This window comes from Dermacentor variabilis, chromosome 10 (genome assembly GCF_050947875.1).
Source record: "Dermacentor variabilis isolate Ectoservices chromosome 10, ASM5094787v1, whole genome shotgun sequence".
NCBI lineage: Eukaryota > Metazoa > Arthropoda > Arachnida > Ixodida > Ixodidae > Dermacentor > Dermacentor variabilis.
Window position 1 is genome coordinate 58893622 of NC_134577.1, and position 19192 is coordinate 58912813.

Consider the following 19192-nt stretch of genomic DNA (forward strand, 5'->3'; position numbering starts at 1 on the left):
GCATACTCCATAGCCATCTATCCTACTGTATAGCATCTTGGGTTCACACATACATTTCATATGTAGAGCCTATTGTACTTATTCAGAAAAGGGCATTGCGATTTATGACTTTTACTGATTACAATGCTAAATCAATGCCATTGTTTGTAAGTTTAAATATACTGCCTTTTAATTTATTACTGAGCTTTAAGGCAACAATAAGTACTCATAGTAACGCAACCACTAACTGCCTTTCCAGTACACCAAGTTTCCTGTACTCCAGAAGCAATACACGCAGCGCACTTTAGGTAAACTTTCTCTTGACAAAAATTTATAACGTATATGGAAGGAGGAGGTTAAATAGCACTGGGGCACGCCTGTGGAACAACTTGCCATCGGAAGTGAAACAAGCCAAAATTGTTTCACTATCACTGATATACCATTATCACTCGCTACTATTATCTGTACAGGATACTCATTTCGCTCGTGTAGTTCAAATCAAAAATCAAATCGAATCAAACTTATTTCACATCCATACATGATGTGGGTGGCACAGACAAAAAACCAAAATCAATTTGGTTTTACAAGTGTCCGCGCACGTTAAATTTGTGTACAAAATAAAGAAAAACAAGAATTACCTACAGCAATTGGAAATTGTTAGGTAGCATGCAAATGCATGCAATGAAAAAAAAAGTGCTTTTCAAGCAGTTTAATACAAGGACAATCATCATTGTTGCAAAAGAAAAAAAAGAAAGAAGAATTCGAAACACCAATCGGCCATTGTTAGGTGGCATTTCATCTATGACAAGACAGGAATCTAAATATACACAGTGAGGAAGTGTAATCAAAGCAATGTAATACAATTACATTCATCATTGTTTCAGAAACATAAGGAACGAAGTAAGTTATCAGACACCAAGTGAATTTAAGCATGGTAATGAGTAGGAAAGCAGCTGTGTACCATAATTTGTGCATGTTCGGTCACGTTACGTTGTGCACGTTGTGCATGAACCAGGTCACGTTAAGGAGAGTATTGTATTTTTTTTATGCTTTTGGAGAAGTTGGATAGCGCTGTTCAATAGTGACCTCCTCGCTTCTTTTCCGTAAGGTACCGTTGCAAGAGCAATTCATTGAACAGTAAGTTTACAGGACAAACTTGAAGTTTCTTAAAACGGGTTCAGTGTGTTCGTCATAGACTGAGTTGCTAATAGCATACACCGCCTATTTTTTTTTTTTTTTTTTGTAGTAGAGAAAGTTTAATGTTTGACCCTGTAGTGTTGCCCCAGACAAGGTGACTGTATTTTAGGTGAGAGAGAGACCAACAGCTTGATGGAAGCAAGGGCACCCACAATGCCTGCAAGTTTACCACTGAGCATGTCGAAATGTCTATTCCATGTTAAATGTTAGTCAAAAACGACGCCAATGCATTTAACCGAGGAGGCTATATCCACAGGGAAGTTTCCTATAATTATACCGGCAGTAATATTAGCCCTGGAATTTTTAGGTTGAAATATAATGGCTTTCATTTTGTTTGCGTTAATGGTTAATGAGTTTACTTGACTATTTAAGCTTATTTAATGCCGAGTTTGTGCAAGTCACAAGTTCGCCACAGTTGGCAGACCTGAATAATAATGTGGTATCGTTGGCATAGATAATATATTTGGCCGCTGAAGTAATGTTTGTTATGTCGTTGATCTAAATATTAAGTAATAGCGGCCCAAGAACACTAACCCTGAGGCACCCCACTCGTTACCGATTTAAGATTTGATGTGCAGTTTACTATTACAACCATTTGACATCGGTACTACAGATAGCTCTTTATTACGCTTAAAAATACACCTCTAAAGCCATAGGTTTCGAGGTTTCATATTAATGTTTCATGGTTAATACGATTGAAAGCCTTGGAGAAATCTATTAACACTCCCAGTGTTATTAACTTCTGTTCATATGTGTTAAGTATTAAATTCTTTTTGGGTGAAGAGTGCCATTTTTATTGAGCGTCCTTTCGTGAAGCCAAATTGGTCATCGGTAAGGATGCTGTTTCTCACAGAACAAAACCATTCTAACATTAATTTTTCAGTGCATTTAGCAAAGATCGGTAAGATCAATATCGGCCTGTAATTTGACAATACATTCTTATCACCACCTTGAAAAATAACAGGTACTTTCGCTGCTTGCATTGGTTTCGGAAATGTACCATTTGACAATGCGAGATTAAATACATGCTCCAATACCAGAATGATTATATCTAGGGCTTACTTAATAATAGGGTGAATTTGCGAGCCATCAACATCAGTGCTTCTACTGTTTTGAGAAGTTATGAATGCATTATGCATCTCCTGAGCACTGGTAGCTGTTAGAAATGACAGGATTATTAGGTGCAAGATTGTCTAGGCTAGCAGGATGGTGGGGATGTTTATAACAGAAGTAATCATTAAACGAATTTGCTAATAAAGAATCGGACATTGGTGTGCGATTTAAAATTATTTCTTGAGGTTGCTCCACTCTCTGGTTTACTCCCCCTAATATGCCATTTAGCCTTTGTCAGATGAGAGCGTTACATTTCATTATATTTGAATTGAATACATTGTGCATAAAATTAGTTTTAGCCTCTCTAAGGATAGGTGTTAATGTGTTTCTGAAAGATATGAAATTTTGGAAGTCATTTGCATCTCTCATTTGTAAAATTCCTAGTCAATTTTTTTTTATTCGAGACAGAAGGCTCTTTTTATCCAAGGATTTCGGATTTTTCTGTTGCGTATTCTTGTTTTATTACAAAAATGTCTGATGTAACTGGATTTAAATAGATGCAAGAATTATAGGCTAATTCAGGATTAACGTTGTATATTTCCGACCAGTCAATGTTCAGTATATCACTTCAGAATTGTTCTAGTGAGGTAGGATTGACATCTTGAAATGAGACTTGGTCTTCCTTATATTATATATGCATCCAAATGTGACATCACAAATTTAATTTTCTTGTATATCAACCATTTCGGTGCCAGGCAAGTTTTCAAAATTTGATAGGTTGAGCCTCTGCTTCTTTCAGAATGCAGTGGTCCTTCAATAAAAAGCAACAACAGATCTCCATGCAAACGCTGCCAATCTTGACGAGTCGGTGTGGGGACTTCAGGAGAGCATCACCACCCAGATTGTTTTTTTCACACCTTATCAGCCTTATCAAGCTTCCTCATCACAGTAAAATCGGAATTATTGCCACTTGCAATCCATAACATACTAACATGACCTAATTAACTATTCTTTTTTGCAAATCTTTCACTAAAAATTGTCAGCCGGACATGAAATCTAGAAAATAAAATTTGAAGCAAAACCTTGCTCTCGACGTGCATCAATTCAAATTGTACGGCCAGACAGCTTGGCACTATGACGTCTATTGAAATTGAGGGCCAAGGGAAAAAAGGAACTTCAGTGGGGGCATTCCTTGTTTGAATGAAACAGAAAGCCAAGTCGTTTCTTTGAAAACAGGTACTGGCAAACCATAACCATACAAACTGGAACTTGCAGCAATTTCTTGTGACAATCATACTTTGTCAGGGGCTGCAGGTACTGGCAGAAAGGACGCCAGCATTGACGCTAAGCCTCCTCTTAGCATGCACTTGCAGCTAGCGTTTGCGTGTCAGTTGCAACCTCACCAAACCCGCAGTTCCTATGCGAGCCATGGGAAGTGATAGTGGCTGGGGTAATTGCGCCTGCTCTAAACACAAGTGCAAGAGAAATATTCCCATCTACACAAGGTGGTATACCCTTCTTTTCATTCCCCACATTCACAATGTAGATCAAACTACTACAAGATGGTGCACTTTGATGCGAAGGAACGCTAGCACAGAGTGGCATATGAAAATGCTGCACGGAACTGTTAAAATTAATGAGCATTTGTTCTTATCTGACAGCTCACACCTCTAATGCTGAATACACTAAACAGGCAAAGTGCAGCCTGGGCACACCACGAAAGTTATAACAGCTGCAGGTATTTCAGCAAAGCCACCCAGCAGCGAAGGCACATAATGCACACGCAGGGGTGTAGCATGTTTATTTATCACTGAAGAAGTCTGGAGTCATCCTGTCAGCCTCCAGCGATGCAGCCTGGGAAATAACGGGCAGAGCAATTAAGCAACAGCGGAGAGTTATAAGTTTGCTGCACAATGGCACATGGCTCATTGCACAGTCCTAACAGAAAGGTTTTTGGCGGATACTAGTACAAGCACCTTTCCGGGGCAACCACCTTAACAAGCACAAAGAATAGCTGCTTCTGCTGAACTTAAAAAAAAAAGTTTGCATGAATTGGCAAGCCAGGAAAGATGCAGAAAGAACCACCTGCACAAAAACGCTTAGTCGCAGTGCCACACTGAATCACTATTGCCGTTCAATTTAAATACAATCACAGACTAAAGAAATTTAGTGCTTCTCTTTATTGATATAGCACCTGGAAGTCAACGCAAAAACAAAAACAAAGTACTACTGTAAAACCTCAGTACTTTGACCCCTGCTAATCCAGAAAATCGGATAATTCACACTCTTCCTTTGGTCCCAGCAGGTGTATGGATTATGTAATGGAATGAAACTCTAATTCAGACCTATTTGGTCGCACATCGGTTCATTTGGACAACTCTCTGAGCTCGGCGAGTGCCGCAAATGTGCAACGCAAAGGAGCAATAACGGCGTTAGCATCCATCGCAATGAAGCGGCAGAGTTCACATCGCCATAGTCATCAATGGAAATCGTACATGAATGACAGCAACGCCAGAATGCTTTGTACCTTTGAAGCCTTTATTCTTGAGTTTACCACAGCGCATAGCACCGCATTGGCTGCATGGCTTCTTGACTGCGTAATCGTCATCCACGAGTGCGTCAATAGTGGCCGCAATTTCGTCCTCAGTGATTGCGGCAAACAGTAGATTCGTTTTGACTTGGTGCGTGCATCGGCTGTGCGCCTTCAGAACCACAGTTTTGCCCGCGGCAGTTGCAGCAAACAGTTCAGATTTGATTCGGCGTGAAGCTGTCGAATATGAAGAGCACAGTCCACATCGCGATCGGCAGCGACCTGGCAACAAAACTTATAATCGGGATGTGCGCGCGGTAGTGAAGAGCGTGTATCGGATAAGACTCACGCCGCAGCCACTCTGTGGAGGAAGTTGTGATGCCTTCGTTGCTGCAAGTGCTAATTATTCATGCAATGACGAGAATTGCAGCTTCCTCACTGCTCTTGTGCAAAATATAAACAGGATTTGTTAATTCATTCAGTAAATAAAAACATGACGTAGTATGCACTTGTTTTCTTGACACCCTTGATAATTCTGTTAATTCCAAATTTTCTTGCGGTTCTGTGAAATCCAAATTAACAAGGTTTTACTGTATATACATGCCAACAAAAAAGTTGAGATGAAACAAACTCACATATACTATTTCCATTTAAAGGCTTGTTAACTGTGTTGAATGAATTAAACTCTGGGGCCACAATATGATTATGAGCCATGCCGTAGGAATAGGCTCTGGATTAATTACTTTAGGTCAGCTGTAAGAGCAGGACAAAATGCATGAGCTTGGTAAATCACTGTCACATTCCTTTCTGCATTCAGCACATTTCATGCATGTAGTACTAGAATATGGGAAACACATTAGGGCCAATTAAAATTACCAGTTTATTTCTCAAGTAAGGCAAAGTAAACAAGAAGAGGCTGAATAAAAATACATAAGGGCACATTCATACCCGTAAGGCAAGAGAAAAACAAGAACACATAGGCCACCACATTTCTTCAGACTCATTAATGCTAACCAATTAATGCACCCCAAGGTTATCTCCAAATGAACTGTACTGTGGGCAATATGAATGACTTTCAGCGACATTAAGAAGCTTTAGGAACAGGAGGCCTAATGCTAGGGCATGCAATCAGCCTTGGAAATAAACCCAAGAAGAACCTGGGTTCTTTGCACACGCAGCATCACTGATGTTGCTTGTTTACAACAAGCACACTAACAATAACAACCATGGCAGAGTAGCAGTCTCTGCTCATTATAAGGGAATGGGGCTTCCTTTCTTGAGTCACTGTGTGGGAGCTTGTCGTTAATGACATTTGGACCTACAAAACTAATTTGACATACATCCGCATAGTCCCGAGCCACTTCTTATGGCTAAATCTTCACACAATCTGCGATGTAACATTAATCTCACTGGAAATGATGTTGACAGTCTGCTTTTTACCATTTCCCTTGCATCATTTAGTTAATTTAAACCAAATTTTACAGTGCATGTAAGCAGGAACCACAAAGAATTTTTCCACTGCAGTAAGAATTTTCTAAACAAAAGGGACCAATATAAATCAGACTAGCCTTTCTCAGCAGACAGGACAAACAGTCAAAAGGTAGTCAACAGCATTACAGTCAGAAAAACTCATATTTCACTGCAACTGTTAAAAATGTGCAGATTGTGTCTGCCTGGCCACATCAGTTATGGGTACACAGAGCCAACCACCTGAATGTGGATCAACGTAGGCTGTTAAGAACGGCCAGCTGCAGTGCAAGTTTTGCCAACTAGTTGCAACAGTGGAGGCAACATTCCGAGAGCGTCGCCGCCAACCTCTAGCCACGGCGTGACTAAGTCGACTTTGTGTCGGTAACAATACGTGCATCCTCCACTCTGCGTCGCTTCAGCTAGGATGCGTTGTGAATGAAGGAGCTCAACGAAGCAGGCTTTGTGCGCAACACGACAATGCGGACCTGATCTCTTACGGGTGGGGGAGTTGCCGCGGGAACGCCGACGGAGGCTCCTTCCCACGCACCGACCAAGACGCAAGACAATGCGCTACCCGGAACGGCTCCGAGTTCTACGAAATTCGTGTGGCGTCGGTTTCGGATCGTGAATATGTGTGTGTGTAAACCGTCCTGCAGAGAGGCAGCTAGTTTGCGATGACTAAACGAACGTTCGCGTCACCTTGTATCGCGGGAGGACCGAGTGTTTAAAAACTGCTGTTGTGCCGATGCTCGACACACTTTTCTTAAGCAGTCAAGTTGGACTGACACACTCTCTCTCGAGCAGTCATGTTAGACTGATGTACTTTCTCAAGCAGTCATGTTAGACTGATGTACTTTCTCAAGCAGTCATGTTAGACTGATGTACTTTCTCAAGCAGTCATGTTAGACTGATGTACTTTCTCAAGCAGTCATGTTAGACTGATGTACTTTCTCAAACAGTCATGTTAGACTGATATAAATGCTGTAAATAAACCCATATTCCTCGTTCTCAATGAGAAGCAGTACTTCCCTTCATCAACGTCCTCAGCGTTGGATGAACGTCCTGGATGAGTTGGACGACGGCATGGGCCAGCTACCTTCGAATTCATGCCGGACTCCAATCTTGACAACGGATCACGAGCGATGGGATTGAGCCCCCAATCATAACAAGGCATAGTACTTAAAATAATACCTTCCAAGTCACACCAAGCAGACCAGAACTGTACACCCTTATCAACACGAACAGCCCTGTCGAATGGGGGACTGCTGCTTCCTTTCCCAACCATCGTTTAACATGACACATAACTGCTGCTATTTTGTCATGAAAGTGTCCTTTAATCACAGCAATGATTAGCCGAACCACACAACCCTGTCCAAATGAAAACTCTCCTCAGGTGCAGGACTGATCAAAGGAAAATAGATGTTTTCATTTCATTTCCATGATTCACCTATGCGTGCCTACACTTGTTCATGTTCTTATGTCAATATTTGTGCAAGATGTTCCAATCAACTTTACTGGTGCTGCCATTCTACCATGCTACAATACCACAGCAACCACCCCTCCCCCTTCCTGCAGAAACCTGCATTGCTGCAATAGTTATAGGTCCCATAAACTTATTGCTCTTTCTTACAACTTACTAGACATTTACATGAGCAGCTGCACTGCTGGTGCAGTCATGTGGTCCAGACTTTAACCACAGAGGTCACATAGCTATTACTGGAGTGATTCACCGTACTCTGAAGCGCTCTTTTAAAGCACCAGTAGCAACGTAATAGTTAACACTTATTCCTCTATTAATTTTAACTGATGGGAACAGTTTAAATTTTTCTGCATTTTACTCGGACAAAGCTTCGTAACTGCCGTCCACAGCCCTGGTAACATGGTATTCCAACTTCAATGCATGTATGGACAAGCTAGAACTCAGTAACATTAATGTATCACAAGCACACCTGCCAACCTGCAAGCTTTAACATTAGCAAAGATTCGGAGGGCACGACAAGGCGAATAAGGGGATAGCTCGCATTAAAAAGAAAAGCATGTAGTCTTTAGATTTCAATGACCTCTTCAGTGCCTTTGCTGTTCCCGATTTAGCATGCTTTAAGAACTTGTCTGAATAAACTCGTTCGAAACAAGTAGTGTAATTTCACTTACGTATGCTTTTCCCCCTTTTTTTTAATGATGCCCTGATCTCGTATTTCGAACATTTAAACTTATCCAAGAACAGAATTTATTTTTTGCAAAATTTGAAGCAACGTTTGTAAAATCATACCACACCACCACATTCGTAAACTTTATTTTTTTTTTTAAATTGAGGCAGTTGGTAGGTACGCTCACAACCTATGTAGTTCTACTTGAAGTATGCTACTTCAACAGTATCAACAATGAAACAAACACCTAAGGCAACTCACACTATCTTAACCTCCTGGCTTCCCTCTCAGACTCAAGCAGGGTCAAGATGTCGCCTTCACGGACTGGGCCCTTGACGTTGCGGATGATGGACCGGTTAGACTCATCCAGGAACTCAACACGGACCTGTGCAAGCCACCATTAATACCCTTAATCAGTTCTAGTATGCCTGCATGCTACACTAAAGCATAAATAGGAGAATGAAAAATAAACACATTTTTAACTCTGTATGCTCGATTTACCTTATATGCTGCATGAAGTTTGATATCACAAAAGTGTGAAGCATGGAAAGCGTAATGTATGGCCTATAGTAGTGCTTTTGATAGACAGGAGCGAGTTCAGCAAACTGATTATTAATTACTATACTATCACAGCTCTAACACAAATATTCAATGCATGCAAATGTGTTCTCGAAGGACAGAAAAAAAAGGTAACCAAGTTGTTCCAATTTTACTTGATGGGAAATTGTGTTTGGGCATTACAGGGCTATATTGTCATGAGCAGAAGTACATAATCTTTTTGTTAAAACAAAATTTTAATGAACTAGCCTCAACTAGTCTGCGCTGTTTAATTGAAGCACCATGCCAGGCACAAATCGTTTTCAGGTAGGAGAAATACTGCTGGCCACAATGGTAACGTCCTTCGAGACGGGATGAACTAGGTGACCAAGTATTTTAGTCAAGGTAACATCACACTGGATCTACACCAGTGCCGACGTAAAACTTAGAAAAAAGGCTGTTGGTGAAGTGGTGCGACGACTCTGGCGCTGAATGTTCCACAAAAGTTCTTACAAGCGTGCATAAGACATGATCATGCGGCGAAAGGTTTTCCAACTGGGACGCCTTTACAACCTCTAACTGCACAAGTGCAACGCGGTGGGAGCGCAAAGCATGCCCAGCAAAGATGAGACCGGTTGACAGAACGTGCAACTCAAATCGGCTCAAATTCTGCAGAGTACTCACCTGGGTACACTGCCCCTGGGATCCGGTACGGCCTAAGACCTTGGTCACCTGCAAAAGAGTGAAGAAACAAGACCGTCACAACGAAGCACGTGCCATGTGGCGCAAAACATGTTCGTTCAACATCACGCGCAGTTAAGCCTAACAGTTCGCTTCGACACACAAGCTATAGACAGACTAAAGTACGGAAAGTGCGCATGGTAACACTCTAAGCCGCCAAATGGAGCAATTAACAGGACTTTCGTTTCATTTGAACATATGCAGGGAGGACAAGAAGCCCAATTATACTCACACGTGCCAATTTGACTTTATCCATGTCGGCGGCTGGCAAGCGAAAGGAAGAGAGCCCTCAGCCGTAGACGCGTCCAACGTTCTAGCCAAGGGTGGTTTCAAAGACTACCAACAGGCGACGCTACATAAGCATTACTGTTACCTTACCTCAAACAAATTCTATATTAAGCTATAAATCCATATTTATTAAAGCATGTAAAAATGCCAAATCTTATTATCAAAAATCTTTTTCTACAAGACTGCAGCATCAACATTAAATGTCATTGCGATCCAAGTCGAGTAGTTTTTGCTGTCCGAGCATATCCATTGTGGGCGAAAAGGTATCGGAAAGGTGATCTAAGGGCAGCCAAGCAATGTCAGCTCATCGTAGCGTATCGCCAGCGATTCGCATGGTTCGAGACTTTCTGCTCGGAGTAAGGCGCCACTATTAACATCACAGTTGCTCTTTAGCCGACTGCGCAAGTGTGCGGGGTTCGCACGGAATCACGTTCTTGTAGAGCGACGCTGGCTGTGAGCGGGTGTCTGCTACGTGATTGGGTTCTGAAAAAAGTTCGTGCACTTTCGCTCACTAAAGATTTTGCTTTTTGCAGAGACATCCAAACGGCCAACTGAGGTTTCCGGACGAGCTTTCCACAAGGTACTATCAATGTGCTGTAGCCGTGTGGGTTGATGCATTGCTGCTGTAGCGCTTCGTTGACGCCGTGCCGGTTTCACATCTCCGATTCTGCGGCTCTAACGATCAGAACTGTTCAATATTAGCGGCTGTCGTTAGCAATATTGAACGCTGTGTGTTGCCTTCTTTAAGGGATGCTGACTCCAATTATACCGGCTTAATTAAGCACCAGAGTTAATAAAACAACGTACAGAACTTGTAGCATAGTGACCACAGCTCAACAGTTCATGTTGACGATTATGAGGTCCGCACAGCTGCGTACAAGCCATGAACCAATATTGCACAGGAATAAGAATTTATTCCTGTGTTTTAGCTTGGCGGGGATGTATTGTAGTAGGCATATATCAGACTGTGTAGATGCCCTGGAGTATTGTCACGTGGCCATTTTCTCACATATGCTTGCAGTTGACAAACAAGAACAACCAACAGCGGCACATGGTGGAGACACATTGGAGAACTGTGTTATAATCACAAAACAAACAAAACTCTTGTTTCAACAACACACCGTGCTTTTCTTATCTGTTGACTTACTCGTTTAGGCGGCAGCAAAGTTCTCACAAATGTGTTTTTTTACATCTTTATGAAAAGAGTCGTGCGATCCAGGGACATTAAGAGGACGAAATGTTTGATCATAGCATCACAGTGGGAATATTTAGAATAGGGGTGGCATCAATGATGCGATAAGACTTTGTTTAGGGCTAGTTGGTTCATTCCAAACTATGGATAAGACTGCTCACAAAAAAATGTGGATGAAGGAAGAACACCTACAGTGGGCGCGTTCCAATTCTAGCCAGCATTGAACACTCTCTACAACAACTGCTAATAAGATGGCGTCAAGCTTAAAAAATAGGATGCAAATGGAAGACATCCGTGCGACATGACACCACCTTGCATTGACAGGAAAAAAATTATGAAAAGTGCAGATTATCACTGTATTTTAACACCTTGCATGTGTAAACCTATGAAAAACGCAATGTACTAGCTTACGTTGAAGTCCATAAAGAAAACACAACTATGTTTACGTGGGTGCAGGTGAATTTCCTGTTGAACTTTCAAGCATTCTGCTCATCCAACCATCTTGTATGAGCAGCAAAGCGGCCTGCATTGCCTCTTATTTAATTTGATGTCAACATGAAGTTGTTCTTCTTGCTTAGTTTGTCAGAATTGGGAAGAAGCTTAAGATGGCAGCTGTTCACTTAGCTGTCCATTTAGCCATCCATAGCAAGTATTAGAATACGTTTGAAGACCCACTGTGGTGGCGCAGTGGTGGCTAAACATACTGTTTCTGTTGCAAAGTTCGGAACATGAACAAATGGGGACAGGTAAGAGACAGAGAAGACTGGTCCCCCTTGTTTCATGTTCCATAATTTGTGCCAGAAACAACATATTTGGCAAGCATAGACACCAACTAGCTTATGAGCAAGTTCTGACGTAGTGGCTTTGGTGCTGTGCTGATAAGCATGAGAGTGCGGGATTGAATCTCGGCCACGGCGGCTGCATTTTGATGGGGGCCCAAATGCAAAAACACCTGTGCACCATGCATTGGGTGCGCACCGAAGAACCCCAGGTGGTCAAAATTAATCTGGAGTCCCTCACTACAGCGTGCCTCACAATCCTATAATGATTTTGACTTTTAACACTCCAGAATTTAATTTTTACCACTTCCCATAAGGATGGGCACCTGTCCTCGTACATGTCCCTTCTTCGTTCACATGCAGCCCCGACTAGTTTTGGCCTCTGTGCGCATTGCAGATACTGAAATTGAGATGTAAGAGAACAAGTTTTTTTAATGGGTTTTGTGTTTGTTCTTTGTGTCTCGTGCTTGCAGCACCAGTATGGCTAAAAATCAACGTGCCTCTTTTCACATTGTAAGCAGTCTAATCATCACAGCGCAGAGAGGGGCGTTTTTTGGGTTTGTTTAAAATCCCATGGTCCGAGTGACATGTCTCTAAGCAGCTGTTGTTTTCTGCTCTGAAGGTCTCCACCGCCACCAAATTTGCCTCCTGGACCAGCATGCAAGCTGTCTGACAACTACTATTACACCAGGGATGCCAGGAGGGAAGTGGACCACCCAAAGCTGCTCTTTGACAGCACCACTCCAGCGAAGCAGATTACAGCAGGAAAAGGGGCCAAAGGGTAATGTCTGAAATGTTGAATGCCTACTGTTGTATGTGTCCTCGAATTTTCAGGGCATAAAATGAGGAGCAGGTGTAGGCATGCATGCACGGGTGCTTTTGTGCCTGTGTGTTTCAATTAAAGGTACATAATAAATTTGATTAGCATTTCTTTGATGCAAGAATGTTGATTATCCGCAGACAAGGCCTCACTTACCATCATTCTTGAGCAGCAATCATTGTGTTCAGCCAGTACAATAACTTGTGGGGCTACAAGTATGCCCCCCCCCCCCGCCCCACTACGGCGTGCTTCATCATCAGATTGCAATTTTGGCACATAATACAGCATAAGCTAGCTTTAATTGTCATTTGATTTAAGGAGAGGTTAACACTAAAGAGGCAATGCCAGACAAAGGTCTTCATACCTCACTCGACTACAAGTTCAACAGCAGTTATAGAGCACTCACAAAAGTACATGCAAATGAAGACATAAGTATAGACATGCAAGGTTCAGTGTACATCTTCTGCTTAAACATGAAATGCCCAGATTATCATTTCTGTTGCCTGGCGTAATGTAAAAAGCGACAAATAGAGGGCAGCACAAATTAGAAATCAAATGTGGTTATGGTATTCCAATTGTGACTTAGTGGGAGAGGAGTTGTACAGTACGTAATGTGTAGAAATTTGACAGCCGGTGTGTTAAGGTAACAGAGTGAATACCAAGGTAAGGCAAACACATTTGGAGTGCAAGAGAGGACTAGATGGAGTAATGTGTGTAAATGTCGATTGGTGCAGGACAAATGTGACAAAAGGCTCACCGGAAGAGGCCTTAAAACCTTTTGATGATGATAATGTACTGCAAAGGATAATGACACTGCTCTTCTGTAATTATAAATGTCAACATCATTCACTTACCAGCAGTACTACGTTTCTTTTTTCAGGAAGTCCAGTGTCCCAGAGCCTGGCATACCATACCTGCCTTGAAAAGGGACCGAGGTTGTCTGAGCCTACTTTATGTGTAGATATATGTTGAATAAATTGAAACAATAAAAAAAAATTTCCCTTCTAAGGAAACATCTTGAAGAGTGGCCAAGCGAGTGGATTGTTTATTTACTCCCACATTTCTATAAATTTGCTTCTTTGTGCCATATTTCTTTCATGCATAGTTGGAGGAAACTGGAGGTTTGAGTTGCAGATAACATTTTCAGTGAAGAACAGTAGCCAAACAACAGATGTCTCTAGACCATCATTTTGACAAAGGGGCTTGTCTTTGTCAGTCCCTTTGTCGAAACGTTAGCTCTAGAAGCGTCTCTCGTTTTACCTCTACTAATCACTTCATCTCCATCTTCCTGTGTACCTCTGTCTTGTTAAGACCACACATTCGTAATACAACTAAAACCAGGCATGTTGGATGATAACAGACAATTCTAGCATTTGGATCGTGCACATTTTGAATGATTGAACATATTCTTATCATTTAATGATAACCCGCCATGGTGGTACAGTGGCTATGGCGTTGCGCTGCTAAGCTCGAGCACGCGGGATTGAATCCCGGTCGCAGCAGCCACAGTTCGATGGGGAAGAAATGCAAGAATGCCTGTGTATCGTGCACCGGGTCCTCATTAAAGAACCTCGGGCAGCCAAAATAATCTGGAGTCTCCCACTACGGCGTGCCGCATAATCATCATGGCTTTGACACGTGAAACCCCACAATTGAATTAATTTAGTGATAAAAGTTACAAGTTGTGCTTACAATGCTTTCTATTTAGTGTGCAGTGCCGCACACTTGTATCTGCAACTTCACCACTCAGAATCTTCTGACAGCAAGACATCTTTACAAATGCCATGTGTAGAATTGTACATGCTGTCTTGAATCTTTCTTTTTCCCGGTTGAAGTCTAGTCTGATTTATGTCACAGAATGACAGCTACCGACTGACCAGTGCTCCAGATATCTGATGCTTATGTTGCTCGTGGGCAGGGTTAGGAGATCGATAGAAAGTGATAAAATAAATCTGAAGAAGAGAACAAAGCCGCTAACATGGTGACAATGCAAATGCACATGTCGTGCAAAATGAGTGCCAGAACTGAAGCAGAGTGCATTTTCACTATTATTTTACTGCCTAGTAGCATTAAAGAACCTTCTACGACACTTTGAAAAAATATTTACACCTTTTGCTGCATATGCTTATCCCACAACAATATCCATCATTTCGTTCTTTAACGCTGCACTCCCAGTACTACTTTCAGGTCACAAGTGGCATTTGCATTATCAGCGTGACATAGCATTCTTAGTAGGAAAGCAACGAGCGGAGTTTTCAAGAAAGAAATGCAAGCAAGACAGACGATTATTGTTCGGGGAGAGAGAGCTAGAATAAACTTTATACAAAAGGGTTTGCAAGCGTGGGTAACTTCTCTGCTCTGCAGTGGGTGGTCCCCTCAGTCCAGGAGTTTCGCGGCCTTAGCTGCCCTTCTTGCTTGGTTGACCAGTTCAAGCTGGTCTGTTGAGTCAGAGGAGACTCTGTGGTCGAAGCTGGGCATGTATGCCATGTATGCATTCCCATACCACGTAGAGCGTTGCCCACTCGTAGCAGTGTGGGAATTCGTAATAGAGCACTAGGTGTATGGCGCATTACAGACCACGGTATGGTACGGACTCGAGTGTGGATATGTGTTCGTAGTTTCCGCCATACTACAGCTTACTCTAGCGCAAAAGCATTATGTGGCTGTAGTAGTGTTCTTCGTGAAAGGCAATAGTGTGGTAGGGTGTGCGTGTAGGTTAATGGTATTGGTGGTTAATGCTCGGTGTCTCCGTATCGTGGATCCCAGTGCACATGCACTCCGGTGTAGGCGTGTTCCTGCCGAGTGCAACATAAGGGAGTTCACACAATGTATTTGTATGGTGGGAGTTTGTGCGCTCCGCTCAAATGCGATGTGTCCCTCAAAATTTTGGCTTTGGAAAAATTCCTGCATAACGTCTGAGAGTCCGTCAAGAGTATGACGTACTCCCACTGCTGTCTCGTGATAGCTATAAGCTATCGCTAGTTCCTCTGCCTCCGCAGCGCTCGCTCTGGAAACCAACGACGCATTTATTTTGTTTCCTTGATTGTCAACTACACTGGTGACGAATGTGGTGGATCCTCACTGTGCTGGCAAGTCTACATACTTCCTCGCGAGTGCCTGCGCTCTGGCTCATCGCCGTCCAATGTGAAAGTTCGGGTGCTTGTTCTTGTGAATCGGTGAGCTGTTCTTTCGTACAGAATATCCGAGACATTTCTAGACGCAGTGTCCTGCTATCGTGCATTGTAGCCTTTCCTTCTGGCTTACCAGATGGGTCTTTGTGATTTCCTGTGCTTTGTAAGTACATGTTTGTACCTGGGCGCGCCGGCATTGCGGAGTGGTGTCGCACGCTGGCGGTGCCCATGTGCGAGTTTGTGTACGGTCTGACGCTGGTGGCTGGGGCTGTGTACCACGTGAAGCAGTGGGCACTGACACCCCATTTGGTGATCGCTGTGTCTAAAGGTACGTCAAACAGACTCTAAAAGGCAAGCCAACAAAACAAATTTTGCCCCTTCGAAAACAAAATGACGTCACTTCTGTTTTTAACGGATATGGCGTCACATTATTTTTTCTTCCGCCGGAAGTGTTCCCTCCACATACAGATGGCGCTAAGCCCCATGAACCACCAATGAACCGCCATGTTTTAAACGTATGGGCCCCTATGGAAGCTTCGCTACCAGGTATATTTACCTTGCCCAGGGCTCCACCTGCTGGTTAGCTGTGCCGGCAGCCAGCGTCGGAGGGTAAGCAAACTCGACCCCACTTGGCAATGTAGGCAGGTCTAGGGACAAACGCATACGACACGAGCAAAGAAACATCTCCGTAGTACCTGTAGGCAAAGTCAGTTATTCAAGGCTCAAAATCCTCTAGATTTTATCTCTCGCAACCGCTCTTACTCGCGCCTGCGCACAAACGTCGGATCCCTCCGTAAATGCCACGCCTCGCTGTAGTTACTAGCAATTGTAAAGTCGCTTCCCGGTGGGATTCCAAACTTTTGCTTATACGCCTTGCTTATCAGCCGGTCGAGAGCCTCCACTTCTGCATTGCCGAAATTTAGATATGATGCCGAGTACGCACAAGTTGTACACGCCAATGGGTGTAACAATTAATTTTGTAGTGATTACCCAAAAGTAAAAGAAATAGCCACCGTGAGAAAAAGCTTTATAAGCCAGAGAAGGCGCAAAAACAGAAGACTAGCGGCCTAGTGCCGACTTGAAGTTCCCGCGCCAGCTAGCCGTGACGTCACTGATTTTGGCGGCTTCTGCTCGGACGTGGCTCGGACATAGACTTGAATTCTTATCGGCAAAAAAGTGCACTGCATTATATTTTGAAAGAATCAAAGATTGAACTTTGCAAGTTTCGAGAAATTTTGCTGAAACAACGGTCAAAATGTGAAAAAAATGCGTTGGAATTCGTGACGTCACACTGACGTACCGGTGCGGCGGTTTCGGAGCAAAATTTAAAGGAAGTATAACTTGGAACATTCATTTTCTTCTAATACCAAGTTATTACCGCAAAATTAAATATGATTTTCAACGAATTGTCTCTTTGGTTTCTCTTTAACACTCCAATTTCTGAAAGGAAGGAGTACAGGATTTTCATGTCCGCATCATATGCAAAAACTTCGATAAACGTAACGCGCTTTCTTTCGGAGTTACATTAAACGGATCACGCTGTTAGTAGTGGTGGTTTTCCATCCAGGAATCTAAAGAGGGTGGCGGAACAGGAGAGCTTGACAGCCTTGTCCTCGGAGAAGAAAGATGTTCGTAAGGTCGCATGCCTCCGTAAACTATAAGTGGCAACGAAGCCTACGTGTATATTTCACGTTCCGTTCGTTAACTCGTTTGGTGCCTAGGCGGGCCGGGCCGGTCGGTACGCGAATACGCTTCTCGCATTCGGACTCGTTACGCAACTCGCTCGGCGGCGACTGAAGACAGTAACTTACGGCAACGACCTCGAGCCAACCGCCCCCACAGGGCGCGACGAAGAAGCGCGCGGTTTGTCACGTCGCCTGTCTTTTTTTCCCCCGCCCAAACATACGTATACGCACGGCCCACGTCCGAACTTGCAAGTACGCTTGTACGCGACACTTGTTGGAAACCGTTGCCCAACTTCCCGAACGGAAGATCTCCGCTTTCGCATCCGCAGTTTTATTATACTTTCCATCTATAGCTAATTCGGCGCATGGAAGCCCTTCGCTGCCTGTGTTAACATTTGGCGGCGTCGTATACCTACCTTCGCGAGGTGAGGCATAGCCCGACGCTCTCAAATACGTCGTCGCCTTGTCGCTTTCTCGCTGTCACCAAGTCAGCCGTTGAGAAGTGCTGATTATTGGAAACTCATCTTTGAGAGTGCTGATATTTCGCGCGCGCGATGCGCATAATGCCGGATTTGACGATTTAGAACGCGATGCACAATTCGACATTCGAAGTTGCGCAAGTAAGTATACATTAGGGCAATTAATTTTGACTAATTAGCTAATCAATGCATAACAAGAAGTGACGCGCGCAAAGCGGCAGCCAACGAAACGCCGTTGCATGGTCCTACTGCCATATACCTGAAAGACCCCCCCCCCTCCTCCATTTTTTTTAGACAGCTTGGCCGGCGTTAGTTGAGATACGATATATGGCAAACAATCCTTAGAGCAAGATGCACGCTCAAATATGCAACCAACAGAAAATAGAATAGAAAAAAAAACTACGCACATACGCATGTAAATTATGTGTCGTACATATTTTAGATAGATGCACTGTGATATATACGTTGTGCGAAACGTACAAAATCCATATACATACAGATACATTATGAACCGAGAAGAAAGGAACTGTTTGGTTATGCTGCGCACGAGGTCGCGGGATCGAATCCCGGCCACGGCGGCCGCATTTCGATGGGGGCGAAATGCGAAAACACCCGTGTACTTAGATTTAGGTGCACGTTAAAGAACCCCAGGTGGTCGAAATTTCCGGAGTCCTCCACTACGGCGTGCCTCATAATCAGAAAGTGGTTTTGGCACGTAAAACCCCATAATTTTTTTTTTAAGAACTGTTTGGTTAGTTGTAGCTCCCGGTACAGAATAAGTGGTCACATTTGTAACCTAAAGGGTGTACGCATTAGCGCGACGTGGAAACCAAGACTAACTATAGGAGGGAGCAGGAAAGAAAACAGCCAGCGCTAAGCAACATATTCTACCTAAAAATTCGAAAGCTATATAAGGTTGAAATTGTCGTCCATCAAAGCGCTATTGGGACAAAATTAAAGACGGTTGCAATATTGGTCTACAGTAGCTGTTTAACACGTACATTATATTGACGGCAGTTAAGTGCATCATTGAAATCCACTTCAAAGAAAGAAAGACCGGCGTTTTGATGCGCTTAGCGCTTCTTCGCATGGTCGTCGAACCTGCGCACTACATTGACACGTGTACTTATCTTTATCGGGGGACCGCGTTTCGCCGCCTAACAA

At 43.2% G+C, this 19192-nt stretch overlaps 2 protein-coding genes across 3 annotated transcripts; one reads left to right on the forward strand and one right to left on the reverse strand.

The window, feature by feature from the left end:
- Window positions 1-3968: 3968 nt before the first annotated feature.
- On the reverse strand, window positions 3969-9972 carry LOC142560591 (small ribosomal subunit protein eS28). Of its 2 annotated transcripts, none has more exons than XM_075672798.1 (4): window positions 9887-9972; window positions 9598-9645; window positions 8638-8761; window positions 3969-4083 (listed from the first exon to the last, which is right to left on the reverse strand). In XM_075672798.1, exons 1-3 carry the CDS (start codon window positions 9908-9910, stop codon window positions 8639-8641), a joined length of 195 nt encoding a protein of 64 aa, XP_075528913.1. In that variant the 5' UTR covers window positions 9911-9972; the 3' UTR covers window positions 3969-4083; window position 8638. The 2 variants fall into 2 exon arrangements, with proteins under 2 accessions (XP_075528913.1, XP_075528914.1); XM_075672799.1 differs by having other exon boundaries at window positions 9893-9925.
- A 188-nt stretch (window positions 9973-10160) lies between these two features.
- LOC142560592 (NADH dehydrogenase [ubiquinone] 1 alpha subcomplex subunit 7-like) lies at window positions 10161-13755 on the forward strand. Its single transcript, XM_075672800.1, has 4 exons — window positions 10161-10298; window positions 10476-10522; window positions 12536-12694; window positions 13614-13755. The coding sequence occupies exons 1-4, from the start codon at window positions 10239-10241 to the stop codon at window positions 13654-13656; spliced, it is 309 nt and encodes a 102-aa protein (XP_075528915.1). The 5' UTR covers window positions 10161-10238; the 3' UTR covers window positions 13657-13755.
- Window positions 13756-19192: the final 5437 nt, after the last annotated feature.

What these genes read in the sequence shown, in the direction of transcription:
- LOC142560591 (XM_075672798.1), bottom strand. Translation starts at nt 9,910, where the DNA reads ATGGATAAAGTCAAATTGGCACGT. An exon ending in ATAAAGTCAAATTGGCACGT is followed by an intron (nt 9,646 to 9,886) that starts GTGAGTATAATT and finishes ACTCTTTTGCAG; the next exon opens with GTGACCAAGGTCTTAGGCCG. An exon ending in CCCAGGGGCAGTGTACCCAG is followed by an intron (nt 8,762 to 9,597) that starts GTGAGTACTCTG and finishes TGGCTTGCACAG; the next exon opens with GTCCGTGTTGAGTTCCTGGA.
- LOC142560592 (XM_075672800.1), top strand. Translation starts at nt 10,239, where the DNA reads ATGTCAGCTCATCGTAGCGTATCGCCAGCGATTCGCATGGTTCGAGAC. An exon ending in TTCGAGACTTTCTGCTCGGA is followed by an intron (nt 10,299 to 10,475) that starts GTAAGGCGCCAC and finishes TGCTTTTTGCAG; the next exon opens with AGACATCCAAACGGCCAACT. An exon ending in CCGGACGAGCTTTCCACAAG is followed by an intron (nt 10,523 to 12,535) that starts GTACTATCAATG and finishes TCTGCTCTGAAG; the next exon opens with GTCTCCACCGCCACCAAATT.